Source organism: Orbicella franksi, chromosome 15 (assembly GCF_964199315.1).
Source record: "Orbicella franksi chromosome 15, jaOrbFran1.1, whole genome shotgun sequence".
Lineage (NCBI taxonomy): Eukaryota > Metazoa > Cnidaria > Anthozoa > Scleractinia > Merulinidae > Orbicella > Orbicella franksi.
This window is the reverse complement of record NC_138159.1, coordinates 16,748,925-16,763,998: the sequence shown is the minus strand read 5'-3', so window position 1 is coordinate 16,763,998 and position 15,074 is coordinate 16,748,925. Positions and strand designations below refer to the sequence as shown.

Sequence of the window (15,074 nt, the reverse complement as noted above, 5' to 3'; positions counted from 1 at the left end):
TACCTCACAGCTTGCATCATTTGTCTCTGCCATTCCAACCACTCTGTATATCTTCCACATACAATGTTAACTGTTGATCACACAGATGTGTCTCCTTTTTTTGTTCTCAATTTCCTGCTGATTGTAAGTTTTGTTTTCAGGAATTCTTCCAGAGACCAACCGAGCAGAGTCATGCTGAGATGCAAGCTACTATGGCTAACTTGCGTACACACTTGGATTCTTTATCAGAAAAACTCCACAAGGTTTGTTACCCACCAGATACATTAGTTTACTTTGTCTGTCATAGTTGCAAATCAGTGATGTAAGATTCAAGAGTAGAAGAAGAGCAGTGACTTCTTATCTCTTGCCAATATTGTAGTTGTGTAACCTTGATCAACTTTTACATACAAACCAATTCCCTTTGAGTAGATTTTAATGGCATTTTTCAAGCCAGAAATAACTGTCTATCCTGGAGAGTCCTGACTCCATCTTAGAATGGGATTGAGTACCGTCATGTACATACAGACTGACAGACACGTGTATGGCAGGAGCTACATCTTGTGTCCGATGAAGCCAGTTTTGTGCTCTAATGAAGAAACCATTAAGAGAGTTGGTAAATGCATTTATGTGTGCATGGTGCAAATGTACATTCAAGTGCCTGGTTCAAGACTAAGTTTAACTTTAAAAGTACAGAAATGATTTAATAAGTAAAAATTATGTTTGATATTATTTTATTATTGCAATGTTCTAGTTCTTATTGAATATTTTTATTGTAGGTGATTATGGAAATCATAAAAAGATCAAATTTGACTAAACACCAAGTTCTTCACTGGTTTGGAGCATGTCTACGTGGAAACATCTCAAGAAAGAAGGTGATTGAATTGTTTTTGTTTGGGGTTACACTGTTTAATTTACAAAGATGCTATGCCTTCGAGCACTGATAAAGATTATGTTACATGTGCATTACACATTCTATTAAATATTCTTTACATTGAAACCACTCGTCTGCAGTAGTCCTTCTTCAGAACTGTCATTAAGTTTCGAGTCACCTGTAGTCTTGTTGTCCTCACTCGTAACAAAGTTGTTACTTTGTGGGTGAATTGTATCAACAAGAGGCAATTTCACCCATAGCATCAAGTAAAAATCAAGCATACTTACCCGTAACAGGTATTACAGGTTATGGCCCTTGATGATAGCCCTGCTTCTTAAGTTTTGAACTTTTCATGTCTTTATTTCTATCTTCTATCTTTCTATCTTCAGTCTTAAGAAGAATAAACCAGGGGAAAATGTGGACCCGCCTATTTGTTAAATTTGTGTTCTTTTTTTTTCGCAGATGATGGCTGAGTTTTTTGCCACAACTCAGGCACAAGATGGATTTTTTCTTAACCTCAGCACTTTGCTCCTTAAAATATGCCAGCCTTTCATGGATCCTTGCTCACCAAAGCTTTTGAAAATCAACCCACAATACTGTGCTGTGAATGTTGGTGTTGAGGGGATTGCACAAGAAGACACTGGCTTGCATGTTGTCGGACTTGATGGTGAAACAAGACTTGTGGTACCTCCTGATGAAGGTGAGACTCTCTATGCCTCATTGGCATTTATAAGCATATCAGTTTCTGATCCATGGCCATAACCAGAGAGAAATTATGACTGAAGCAATGCCCATGAAAAAATTAAGATTAAGGCATTTAATTTTCCTCCTATAATGTAGGTATTTAAGGTGATTATGATGACTATTTATAAATAACAAAAATGAAAAAAAATGACTGACTAGAGGTAACTGCCTTGGTTTGCCTGTTACTGGCTATGCCCCTGTGATCAAGCTATAAAAATATCAGTCGTGAATGGGGAAAGGTTATAACATGATTAACTTTCCCAAGGAAGTTTAGCCTGATGTATTTCTCACTTTTTGTTTGATGCAGGTTTGAAAACTCAATGTTTTACAAAGAATGTACGAGCTCATTAGCACTTTTGCCACCCAGAGATTTTTCAGGTTTTGAAAGACAATATCTCCTTCAATATTACACCCAAAGAGCCAGCTATTTCACCATATACTAAGTTTCACTCGCTCTTTAATGGTTTGGAGTCAAGTTATCTAACATGATGTCTTCTCTATGCAAAGTCTTTTGCTACTGAGGCTTTAATGTAAAACATTAAATTCAGCCAAGTTCCCCTAGTAGCATTGACAATCAGGAAAATTAACTATAGTCTGACTTACATATAGCTTTATTTTGTGTGAAATGGACCCACCTATTTGTAAATGTCTCCTGGTAGGGGTATACTTTAGACATCATAAGTTAGTTTGAAAGACAACAGTTTAGATGTCCTTTGCACTTTAACTTTAAGCTTGTATTCAACCACTGAGAGCCCTCACAGCAAGTTGTCAACTTTGGTGCTGTGTGGAGTCATACAGAACTCTGACAGGCTTCAATAGAAAAGGGAAAGAAACCCACAAACTCCATAGATAATATATAGAGTTGATTTACATCAGAGTGGGGCTCTGCATAGACTATTTTTTTTTTTTTTTTGCAACATCAGCCATGGGTTTCATTAAGGGCCAGGCATGGTGCAAATTGATTATCCATGAGGATGATTTTGGCCGCCTGGTTTAACCATCTAAGGCCTTATGCATCTGATGGCACGATGAGGACTGATGATGGTTTGACCATCTAGGGGAAAGTTTTCTTGTACAGAAGTTTAGTTCAGAATGTTTAGCCCACCTGTGAAAACCATTTGTCCTCCTGCTGAAAACATTAACGAAACCCATGAGCAGTGCAATAAACAAAGATCCAGGTTTCTTTTGCTGCATGTTCATGTCACATTTTGCATTCTATTTGTCTTGTAGAACCCATAACATTAAGGGGTACACCGGCATTTGGATTTGTGACAGAGTGTTTCTTCATGACACACCATTGCCTCAGTCTTGGTGAGTGACTATAAGATTAAGCGTCAAATACAAAAGCAAGGAAAGGAAAATATTAGCGCTTACTTAACTGGTTGTTTTGTGTAGAACCCTGAGGCGAGAACTCCCGTCTAAAAAGGATGGGGTTGCTCATCAGAAGTTTTGAAAAGAACCCTAAGAGGTACCAAGATCCTTTTTTGTTGGGGTGGCTTGAAATGTTCTTCACCCCTAAAAGGTTTCGTACCAATTCTAAAACAACACATCATCTCCCGTTATATGCTTTTGGCTTAGTACCCTAAAAAGTACCGTAAAAGTTTCCACTGTGGACCTTTTGAGGCTGAAGACCCTAAGAGGTATCAAAACCGTGTTTTTAACCCCTTAACCCCCTGGCCTTTCTTATATGGGAGTTCCCCACCTGGGATGTAGAACATCTATTTAGAAAAGACTATCATTGAAGGCACATTCAATTTTTAGTGTTGGAAACCTTTTCACTGGGAGGATGTGCTTATTATTTTGGAAACCCATTGATGAGATACTGTCTTAGAGTTTCATTTTGAGGATGAGGTATGGTACAGCACATTTATGTGTACCCCAGGTGCCAAAGGTCCATAATTGTATCCCCAAGTCTTATTTCCCTAGAACAGAGCACTATCAGTCAAAGGAATAAAGGCCTGCATACCCAATTTCTTTTAGGAATACCTCTAAATTTTATGTGAGTTGGGATGTTTACTCATGTGACAGCACAGTACAGTGTACATGTATTACCATATTTTATGTGCCTTTTTGCAGGTTTATGGAAGGTCTGTGAAAAATACAGAAAACTCATGAATGAATTAGCACAAGTAAGTGCATGCAACCTAGCATAAATGGTTTGGTGGCTCCTTACAAGATTTGAATTGCTATGAAAGGAAATTAAAGAAAATAACACAAGACAGTCTTTTCTACACAACTGTTTTTTTTTTTTTTTGCAACTCAATATGAATGCAAGTGATAGTCGCGTGACAATTAAAATTCAAGTAGGGTCCCATATATCTTGAATTTCTCAGGGTTTCTGATGGCCAACCTGGAAGAAGTACCATGAGTCATTTCAGTATCTAGATACCTGGAGATATTCAGAATTTGAGCCAAACCACAATCTACTTGCATCATGATAGGGCAGACACCCTGCCTTAACACCTAGCTAAATTTAGTTAATGGCTAGTAGTGAACTGCGATGATGAGCTAACTAAAAGATAATGATAGCCTGCTCTACCTGAGGTCAAAAGGGCCAACAGATCTAGTCCTCTTATGCTGCAGATTAAAAATGGCTAAGAAAATTATTTAAGTGCTGGCATAGGATCAAACCACTTAGTTCTTGTAAAAAGATTTAAGGCTGATTTACAAGACAAAAATCTAGGTCACAACTCAGGTTAAAATGTTACACATACCCAAAAAAGATTTGCTCAGATAAATTTTGTTGCGTCGATGACTTCTGTCATCTGTCCTAATGTCAAATTTCAGGCTTTATTGACTAACTAAACAGTAGGTCTGAGCAGGGGTGTAATTTTGGTCACAACTCAGGTTAAAATGTTGCATGCACCAAAAAAAGATTTGCTCAGATAAATTTTGTGGGATCAGTGACTTTCTGTCATCTGTCCTGAGCTCAAATTTCAGCCTTCATTGACTAGCTAATCAGAAGGCCTGAGCAGGGGTGTAAGTTTGCTTCAGCACAGATGAGAAAAGTTCATTTATCTGTGCCTAACCTCTTTTTGATACATATAACCATACTAAAAACCTTTTTGTAGTGTAAATAGGCCTTCAGGTTGGTTTACCCTTTGTAGTGTAGAACAAAGTTAGCTTACCTTTTAATGCAGATTGATCTGTGATATCTTTTTCCACTGGTCATAGTAACAGTAGGGTGATGCTAAAGAATTTTTGTTTCTCTCGCAGATGCAGCAGGTGTATCAAGATGCTGCTGCACATGGTTCTGAAGGAGTGTTGGTCGAGAGACTGAAAGTTCAGTTTGAAAATAGCATCATCAAACAACTGTCACTAAAGGTGAGTTCACTAAATGTAAAGTTCCTTGGAGGGTTAGGAAAAGATTCATTCCAAACAGCTTCTATTAAATCAAACAGTAACATTTCCCAGTTATTTTTCAGCATTTCTTCCCTCCAAGATGACGCTATAATTATTTCATTGTGTCTTGTGATGACCCTGTGTCTTAATTCAAATTCTTAACTACTTATTGTTTCGCTTGCTGTATAATTCACTGTAACAGTTATGAAAATATCAGTCAATGCTTACGTAAGTCACAATAAGTTAATTCTATTTGTCAGTAATTACTTCGAAATCTAGAAATATTAACAAAGGCATGAAACTAAAGGAAAGAAAAACAATTAAGCAAAGTTTGATGCCCAATGGCTAACACTTACATGTACCCGGTGGCTCAAGAGAGCTACAGCAAAACGAAATCTAAAGGAAACCATTACAAGAAAGCTGGTTGCAATAAACTGATAGAATATGCAAATAAGTTAAGTCTAATGATTCATACATACCTCAGCATCAGCAGCCTCAAAATAACACGCATTCTTTTGTGAACAAAACACTTATCAACCAAGAGTGAGGTCTTTATGGGAAAATCTCAAACCGAGATCTATCTTACAAATTTATAAACATCACGATCATTCTAAAAATTTCCTTTGTCACATAAATTATATGCATTAATGTTAAAGTCTCTCGCAAAGGACAGGAAAGTTAATAAATTTAAAATGACCGCCCATGTAGTTACAGCATATAAATAATATGTAATTTATTACCAATGGTCTTTGTATTTTTTGATTGCTGGGAAACCTGTTGGTTGAGAAACTGGTACACAATGTAACATGGTATCCAGGAGAAGTACTAATCCTACTTGTTTCTTGGTGTACCATTTTATTAACCATTTTGTTTGTTACTTACAGTATTTTATTTATTTATTTTTTTGCCGTAATGGATAATTATTTCTACAGTTATGAGTGCTTTTAAGGTTATAGCTTACTTACTGTGCTTGTTTCTACAGACACATCTTCTGAACCCTTCTTTAATTGAACTTGGTCTGCGATTCTACATAGCAACTGCATCATGGCTAAACCAACTGGCATTGGCTGGTGATAGCTTTGATGAAATGACGTCTTTTAAAGAAGTGGAAATTCCTCTCCCTACTGAGGTTTACAAGTTCATTGCATTTTGTATTGTGTTCCAGAAAATTCCATTTCCTCCCCAGGGAAGGTTTTTTGGTTTGCACCCTGGTCTTAATCCCTCTGGAAATTCCAGTTATTTATAAACTTTATACATTCCCTTAGAAAGTTTTGGCTTTTAGACCCCACACCTCCTTGTAGTTTCAAGCTACCTTCCATGGGGTGGATATGAATACTTTCAAGAACCACACATTATCTGAAGAGAATGAAACTGCTTCTAACTGTAGTCTGGTGAATAACAACTAGTTTATCAAATGAATTAAAGTTGCCTTTATTGGTGAGAAGTGTGGAGGCTCAGTGGCTTCATGGTCAGTGCACTTGATCAAGTGAGTTGTGTTCTTGGGCAAGACGCTTTACTCTCACAGGGTCCCTTGCCACCCAGGTGTATAAATGGGTACCAGCAAACCTTATGCTGAGGGGGTAACCCTGTGATGTACTTGCATCCTATCCAGGGGGGAGTAGAAATACTCTTACTTGTAGTCACTTCATGCTACTGGAACTGGGATAAACACTAGCCTGATGGGCCACGTGGCTCATATATAGACTTTATTCTTTTACCCTTTGATGATCAGAAGAACTTTAGTCAACTGTTTGTTTTTAATATTTCTTTATACAGACTCCTACTGGACTCCTGTTTGTCCCTGAGTTCATTGTGGAAAACATGGCAGACTTTATCATTTTTCTCAGGTACTTGATCTCAAGAACTATTCTCTTGAAGGTTGATTTGCTGTCCATGTGTTTAGGATTATTATTAATAATATTTATCAGTACTGACATTCATTTGATACATGCAAGAGATTTATTTATTGATCTCAGGTGAGACCTTTTCTTGTGCAAAGAGCCTAAACATTTTTGGCTAACTTTCACTGCACTTCATGACTCATTTGGACATTTAGTCACTAATTTTCTCTTTTCAAGGCATTTTAGTGAGGAAACTCTGGAGAGGGCTGGATCATCTCTTGACCATCTTGTCACATTTTTCATTATTTACATGGGGTATGTGTAGGATTGTAAAATTAATAATTATAATATTAACAATATTATTATATCATGAGCGCACATCGGATATGAGTTGGCTATAATCATCTCATCTCCATCAAGCGTGAGTGGAATAATTGTTTTATTAAAAATGCTCCTGAAATATAGAAAATAAAATATAAAGAAAAACGCCCCCAAAAATTATGCATACGTTTATCATATTTGTAGAGCGCTTATCATGTTTGTAGAGCATGGTATAATGGCTGATATACCATGATGGCTAATCCAATGAAAACCCTTGAATTTCATAAAATTTATCCAATGTCCAGTTTTTAATAAAACTTAGTAGACACCTGCTGTGATTTTTTTGCAGTTTAATTATGCCACAGACTCAATTTGAAATTGGGTTTAAATTATAAGATAAATAGATAAATTACAATATTTAGAGAGGATTGCCACATCAGCCATACCTGGTTTATGTGGGTCCTCTACCCTGGTCAAATTGGTCATGAATTTGGGGATGTTTGTTTTTGTGGAGGAAACAAAACTGACTCAGAGGTAACTGGAGAAAAGCTCTCAGAGTAAGGCAAAAACCAACAACAAACTTAACCCACATATGGCCAGAATGGAACCAAGGGCACATTGTTGGGAGGCAAGCACGGAGGGCCACTAGTTTATCAGTTTATACTGTCATGTGTCACCCTCTCTAAATGAAGTTGATTGAGTGATTGATTGATTGACTGACTGACTGACTGACTGACTGATTGATTGATTGATTGATTGATTGATTGATTGATTGATTGATTGATTGATTGAAGCACTCTGGCCACTGCATCATTCTTGCTTCCCATAGGTTTGATCTGGTCTGTCAGCTGAGCATGAAATACTTCTAGTTTTCAAGTTCATGCACTGTACATGCATTGATTACATTTAATAATCATATCTATAACAAAATTCTCGATCGTGATTGGTTCTCTGCACACCTTACAGGTAACCAATTTGAACTTTTTGTAATTGGATACCCATGTGATTCGCACGTCAATTACGTGCTCTTTAATGGCTTCCTTTGCACTGTTTCCTACAGTTTTCAAAACTTATGAAAAGCAATACAGATGTTTTTGCCCAAAAGAAGTTCTCAAAAGACATTTTTAATTCTGAAATTTGTTATAGATACGATTAATTCGTAATTGGACCTCGTGTTGTACAATTCAGGGAGTAATTGTGCTTGTAATTTCAAATCAGTGTCGCGCTTCGCACTCGCCTGAATTGTACTCCACTCGGTCCAATTACTATTACAAATTATGTTTATTTATGTCTTTAAATTGTGGGTCTCTTTTGCAGGAGTCCAGAACGAGTGCGAAACCCACATCTCAGAGCAAAACTGGCAGAGACTCTAGAGGCATTGGTACCAATCCAGAAGTCCCAGAACTCCGCTGGTCTGTTATCTGTCTCACCAGTCAATATGGTAATGATTGATTATTGACATTGCATGCCTACACTTGTCTATCTACCTGTCAATCACCTACGGGTTTTCAAATTCATTTTTGCTGTATTTCTGCAAAACTGATGAAATATCACAATGATATCATACTTTTTGTGATTCAGGAAGTGCATGTATACTGCTTTAAATTGCCATTTTGTCCTCGTTTTTTCCCAAAAACAGGTAGCACACCAGTAAAAAAAATATGGAGAATTGTTTTTCTATGAAATTGAAGACCACGTGCAAAATTTATGCACTTTTGAGGGAAAAAATTTTTCCTCTGATCACAGTTTTTGACCATCTCACCCATGCTGGTGATTGAAATCAACATTGGGCTGATTGATTGCATTGCTCACAAAACACTCTGACCCTGAATAGTACTTCTCTCAGTCCAATCTGTTTTAGTAGAAAACAGGCTAATTGAAACAAGGCCATTCTAGTCCAACAACACTCAAATCGTTGTTTGTTTCACAGTTCAACAGGCAGAAAGCATTCTTACAACACAAGGTTGCCCCAGCCTACCTTCCACGGGCTCTCTTACAGCTGTTTGTAGACATTGAGTTCACAGGACATTCAATGCAGTTTGAGCAGAAGTTTGGTAAGTCACATTTCTATATACCAGCTGTATTAACTTTACATACAAGTTACTGACCAAGCATGAAGTCAAGATAGCTGGATATTTGCCTCAGTTCTCTTTTTGCAACTGTCTTCTTAAGGCTGGTATCCATTCAGGTGGGTGACTATTAGTGGGTGTTTGACTCTGTACCAGAGTTCACATTTACACACAAATCATATTTATATATGCCTAAAACTTAGGAGGAGGTACAAACACAGCGCCCATCATGTCCTTGGGATGCACAGAAAATTTTAAGTTTAATTTGAATGAAATAAAATAGCAAAAGAAAATATCAAAAAAGTGAGGGCCCAGGACACTTTTTTAAAAACCTAATACGTTGGAACACTGCTCTGTACTATGCACAATCACCCAAACCAAGTTCTGTCACTTATATCTAAACGTGAGCAGGTGTCGCCGAAACATGTTCTAATTGGGTGTCAAACGTGGCATGATTAGTCATCAAACATTTGAAGTTTAGCAGACCGTAATGTGTACTTTCGTTGATGTCCTTTGGGGATATATACTGAAAGACTATGAAAGTCTTACTCCAATATTTCATGGTTATACTAGAAGTAAACCACTTTGTGAAAGGCGTATGCATATTTACACAGGTCAGGGTCAATTTCTCTGAAGAGGTCTTCAATGTCCAATCTTCCAGGCATTTCATGTGCTGAACTTTTAGTGTGAAAGTTCGTGTTACGGTCTGCTAAACTTCAAATGTTTGATGACCAAACATGCCACGTTTGACATGCCCAATTAGAGCATGTTTCGGCGTCATGTGTTCATGCTTCTAAGATGCAAGCAACGGTAACTTTGTTTCATAGTTTTTGTATTACTAACAAGGTCAGATGTCATCAGCTGGCTTCAGATAGTTTGGTTATATTTGCCATTGATACCTTTATCATCCCATTTGATAGACATATTGGAGGGGGTTCAAGTTCTGCTAGTGTAGTTCAGCTAGTACTTAAGGACATTTGCTCAAAAATTTTTCCAGTAGATAGATTTTTTTAAATTTTTACTGCAGTCAGATAATGAGTTACTTGTCTCAGAAATGCAAAAAAAAAAAAAAATTGGGGGTCAACAACTTCGTTTCAGAGATAAAGCATGTGAAAAACTACCTTTATTTTGAAAAATTAGCGCATGTAATTCAGCATGGTCTACGAGGGTTTATAGTTAAAAATTTTGAAGGTGAGTCAACTGAGGCAAACAATCTTAGTCATATTTTGTAGAAGTGGGTCTATTGCGTAAATAATTCCAAATTTTATCAATGTCTCTGCAAAACTTAACCCTTCAAGAGACATTTTGAAACCGTTGCACAGATATAAATGAAGAGCTAAAAAGAACGGAATTTGATGGTGCATTTTGCAAATAATTCAAACTTCTAGTCGATAGATTTTCTTCATTTTTTTGCTAAACATACAAAATCGGTAGAGAGAATGATCCATCAAAAGAAAAACAGGGGTCACGTAATGTCCAAGATCGTTCAATCCAGGCAAAGCTATGGCAATGGCCATCTGCCCTATCATGGTTCATTCTGTTATTTAGCGTGCGCTCTCATGCATGACGTGGCGTGTAAATTTGCATGCGCGGTAAGGATGTGCAGAAACAATTAGCGCGAACGTCCTTAAAGCTGCTGTCTGGCAATAGCTAGGATTGTTCATCATAACCATGCAGCAATCCATACACTTCTTCCTTATGACACCAGCTTTTGACAACAGCAAGGTGCTTCAGTCTGCCTCTGTAGAGGTTCAACTCTAATTTTTTGACTTTGTAATTTTTGGTAGGTTACCGCCATCACATGTATTCTGTGCTGCAGTTTATGTGGAAAGAAGAAAAGTACAGAGAATCTCTGACGAAATTGGGAGATGAGGTAAGAAGCAATGAAACACAATTTGATAATGTGAGGTCACATCTCTTGTTAAAGAAGACATGCTCTTCAAGACCAAGTGGCTGTTTAACACTATAAGCACAGTATAATCATTTAGAAAATAGCCCAAGAAACCTATGTGCACTGAATGGTTCAAAATTGTGTTTCTATTTAACAATTAGATTATGAGCTCGAGATTTCTATGAGGTGATAGTTGATGAGGCCGAAGGCCAAATCAACTTTCACCTCATAGAAATTGAGAGCGAATAATCTAATTGTTTTAGTAGAATTCTTGCTAAAATTTACTTCAAATAACAGTTTCCAATTATTTTCTTGACGTATTATTAAACTTTGCACCCGAAAAAGATCGCTCGGATTGACTTGTCATTTAAAATTGAAGCTGTGTGCTCACGCGCATCAGTTTTTTCAATAATTTCAACTTTTTTAAAAGTCAAGAAACGGTAAATGTCCTTTGTTTAGACTTTTCGGGAATTTAATTATCCATTTGCATCGAAATTTTCCTCTAAAACTTTGGAAGAACGATAAAACGTTGTCATTTCCTAGATGACCTCCAGCCACTGCACACTAATGGCTGATAGTGTTCAATGGCTCAGCCAATCAGATTACAGCATTTGCATTAGTATACTAGTACAATTCTACTAATAAACAGTTAGATTATGAGCTCAAGATTTTTATCACATGATAGTTGATGAGGGCACAGCCCGAGCCAACTGTCATGCATAGAAATCAGTAGATAGTGCAGTAGCATGGCCAATCACAGAACGGCATTCGTGATAGAATGCTTGTAGATTTACACTAAAACCTGATATAAATGCAGAACTAGCACGAGCTGTTGACATTTTGATGATCAAGGTGAACAAGTTGTTTTCTTGTTTTCATTGCGGATTTTCCTAAAAGAAATAGAAAACATATTCTCTGTCTTTCTATCCAGGTATAGAAATACTAGTGGGAGTTTAGGGGAAAAAGCTGTAGAAAGACTTGCCTGTTTACCTGTGTTCCCTTAGCATTTCTTGTTCTCCCAAACTTTCACCTGTGTTTCTATAACTCGATAGAAACACGCATCATTTGTTTTTTATTTCTTAACTATTACATAGGGCTATATACATGTACTGCAGTAGACAACATCCATTTGTATACTACCGGTAGCGTTACTAGCTGTACTAATTGTAATTATTTGTTGTACACTAATTAATTATTTTGCTCTTGAGTAGTCTAGTTGTGAGTCTAGGTTTCCTGTGGTAACAACTGAACAAAAGGGGGGGCGGGGGATGAGGGATGAGGGGGGAGGTTCAAGCCAGAAAACCCTCCTTGTGTTGTTCCTTGTTCTGGAACAACATAATGAAAGTAGTATACTAGTATTTATTCATCCAGTGATATGCAATAAAGCTTACACTTTTATAATAATAGTGTCTGGTCTATCTTTTTAGGCAGCTGATGAAAGAAGGAAAATGACATCAAATGTTATACCCTTGTTCCTTCGCTTCCTTAACTTGTTGATTAATGATTCTATATTTCTGCTGGATGAAGCTCTTCAGGTATGTTACTCTTTGAGATGATGTGCTTTTGAAAGCACAGCATATGAACCAGGACCATTGCCATAATAGTGCTATTGTGTAAGCTATGAAGTATGGGGTACATTAATACAAGCAACAGCAAAAACACAGTCACATTTGAAAGACAACGAGCAGAAAGGTGCCACTGTCATTTTTAGGTTAGTTTTAGTACAAGAAATTTTTATTATTGTCTTCTCGTAACATTTTAAGTTCCCAAAAAGTACAAATTGTAAACTAGCTACAAAATGCAGATAGCACCTTACTTAACTTAGCCCCTCATCCAATGTGTAAAATTAATGGTCAGTGAAATAACTGTTAGTTTGAACAACATCACAGCTCTGTGAACCTTAAGCATTCAATTCTGTGATGAAAGGAAGGGGACAACTGCATTATATTAACAGAAGTATTCTGACCTCGGCCTAAAAGTATTGTCCCACTATGATTAGAATTGTAGCTGGTTGGCTTAATGGTCCACCTCTGGCCAGAGTCCACGTGTTTTATTCTTGGACAACGCTCTTAGTGACATAACCTTCATTGTGTCTTTCAACACTTGGTGCTAAAAGGGATCTATCAAAAAAAAGTATGGTTGAAATATGAAAAACAAACTGCCACAGTAGCCTGCAATGCATTTTATAAGCATCCCATCCAGTGTGCTAGATCTCAAGTGCTCCAAGTCATTTAATGTAGCTACAGACTCCAATCTGAGAATTCAAACTTGTACATCACTTTGCTTTTGCATAGACTTCACCAAACTTAATATTAAATTATTGTTTCTGCAGTATATGGCAACTTTAAAGAAAATGCAGGCAGAGAAAGACAGTGGAGAGTGGGAGAGTTTAAGTGACCAGGCACAACAACAGGTGTGTGTGACTTTTGTTTTGTCACAAACTTAAGTTTGCAATAATCATCCATTTGATAAGTCCAGCTCTGTTGTCTGTCACACAATGCAGTGCTCTCAGGAGAGAGGATACTAACTGTTCACCAACTGTTCACAAACAAATACAGTAAGAACCCGCATACAAGAACCTAAAATTTAAGAACCTGTTAGGCTAAAATTTTCATTTTAAACCCCTTTTTCATAAGAACCTATTTAGCCTAAAATTAGATTCATAGAATGAACTAAAATGAAGACCATATCATGTCTTTGCCAATACTGGATTACACAATGCAATTGTATTAGTAGTTATCCGTGCTGATCACTAGTGCCCCTATCAAATTAAGAACTTATTTAAGAACCTAAGTAGCCTAAAATCCCACTAAATACCATTTCTATAAGAACCTATTTAGGCTAAGAGGGAAAAATCCAGGTTCTTATATGTGGGGTTTTACTGTAACCAACAGGCTAGTAAAAGGTTACTGACCGTGGGCCAATACAAAATTTTGACTACAGTCTTAGAGTGATAAAACTGACCCATAATGTACACAAAACTTTTCAAACTTCTCACTTTGCAATGTCCAGTTACCTTATTCTTAGTTCTTTTCATTACTGGATAGATGCAGCAGGAGCTTCAACACACAGGTGGAATGGCTCGCAGTAACAACATCCTGGCCAATGAGACAGTCCATGCACTGAGCTACATGACAGCTCAGGTTAAGAGGTAATGCTGTTTCTGTGTGTTAAAGGAGGCATGTCATACTATTTTACTTGATGTCAAATTTTGCTGTGCAAATTTATATGAAAAATTATATACTTTCTTGAAATAATATTAATTTTCTAATGCAGAAAAAAACACTAAAGAAGTAATAATCAAGCAAAAATAACCAACAAGGAATTGTTACCATTGAACAAGATTAAATCATGCAGATTTCCTACAACAAATGCACTACCCATGGCCTAGTTCCTACTCAGGCTATGCAATGCTGATTGTATTTTCACCGACCATGAGCAAAACTGGCCTTAAGATGTATGAACAGGTTAAACTACTGGCAACACCTAAACCCTTTTAAAGTGCTAGACAATGAAATGTTACAACTGTCAACTTGTTCTCGGTAAACCTGTAAATGTTTACCATGAGATGTGCTTTATTGTATTATCAACTGACTGTTTCCCTCTCTTTACAGACCATTTCTTATTGGATGCATGCTAAGAAGGACTGCTGATATGCTGAATTACTTTCTCTTGAGACTGGTGGGACCAAAGATGGGTGAGCTGAAGGTACCAATCAAGTCTATTTCTTCATTCCTAGCAAATAAGCCTTATTTGTAATATATCTGCCATGATTTCTTGAGTATAATTTACATCATTTTGATTGCACACAGAAATAACTTTGATTTCTTTTTTCTCCTTGCTAATTAGGTGAAGAATTTATCAGAGTTTCATTTCAAGCCACAGCAACTTGTCTCAGATATAATTGACATGTATCTTAACCTTGGTGAAGAAGAATCCTTCTGCAGAGCAGTGGCTACAGACAAACGGTCATACTCCCCCAACTTATTTAAACAGTCTGAGAGAGTTTTAAAGTA

At 37.0% G+C, this 15,074-nt stretch overlaps 1 protein-coding gene across 2 annotated transcripts in view; it reads left to right on the top strand.

Annotated features, from left to right (window-relative positions):
* LOC145470640 (ubiquitin conjugation factor E4 A-like) overlaps positions 1 to 15,074 on the top strand; it is a 28,103-nt gene that overhangs the window by 9,536 nt on the left and 3,493 nt on the right. For both annotated transcript variants that reach the window (XM_081454454.1, XM_081454453.1), the window contains exons 10-26: positions 141 to 242; positions 756 to 851; positions 1,313 to 1,550; positions 2,825 to 2,905; positions 3,671 to 3,723; positions 4,811 to 4,918; positions 5,919 to 6,065; positions 6,713 to 6,783; positions 7,015 to 7,092; positions 8,416 to 8,539; positions 9,029 to 9,152; positions 10,955 to 11,040; positions 12,486 to 12,593; positions 13,391 to 13,471; positions 14,106 to 14,209; positions 14,673 to 14,766; positions 14,908 to 15,071. In XM_081454454.1, the coding sequence (XP_081310580.1) occupies positions 141 to 242; positions 756 to 851; positions 1,313 to 1,550; positions 2,825 to 2,905; positions 3,671 to 3,723; positions 4,811 to 4,918; positions 5,919 to 6,065; positions 6,713 to 6,783; positions 7,015 to 7,092; positions 8,416 to 8,539; positions 9,029 to 9,152; positions 10,955 to 11,040; positions 12,486 to 12,593; positions 13,391 to 13,471; positions 14,106 to 14,209; positions 14,673 to 14,766; positions 14,908 to 15,071 (1,859 nt within the window). The remainder of the gene's footprint in view (positions 1 to 140; positions 243 to 755; positions 852 to 1,312; positions 1,551 to 2,824; positions 2,906 to 3,670; positions 3,724 to 4,810; positions 4,919 to 5,918; positions 6,066 to 6,712; positions 6,784 to 7,014; positions 7,093 to 8,415; positions 8,540 to 9,028; positions 9,153 to 10,954; positions 11,041 to 12,485; positions 12,594 to 13,390; positions 13,472 to 14,105; positions 14,210 to 14,672; positions 14,767 to 14,907; positions 15,072 to 15,074) is intronic.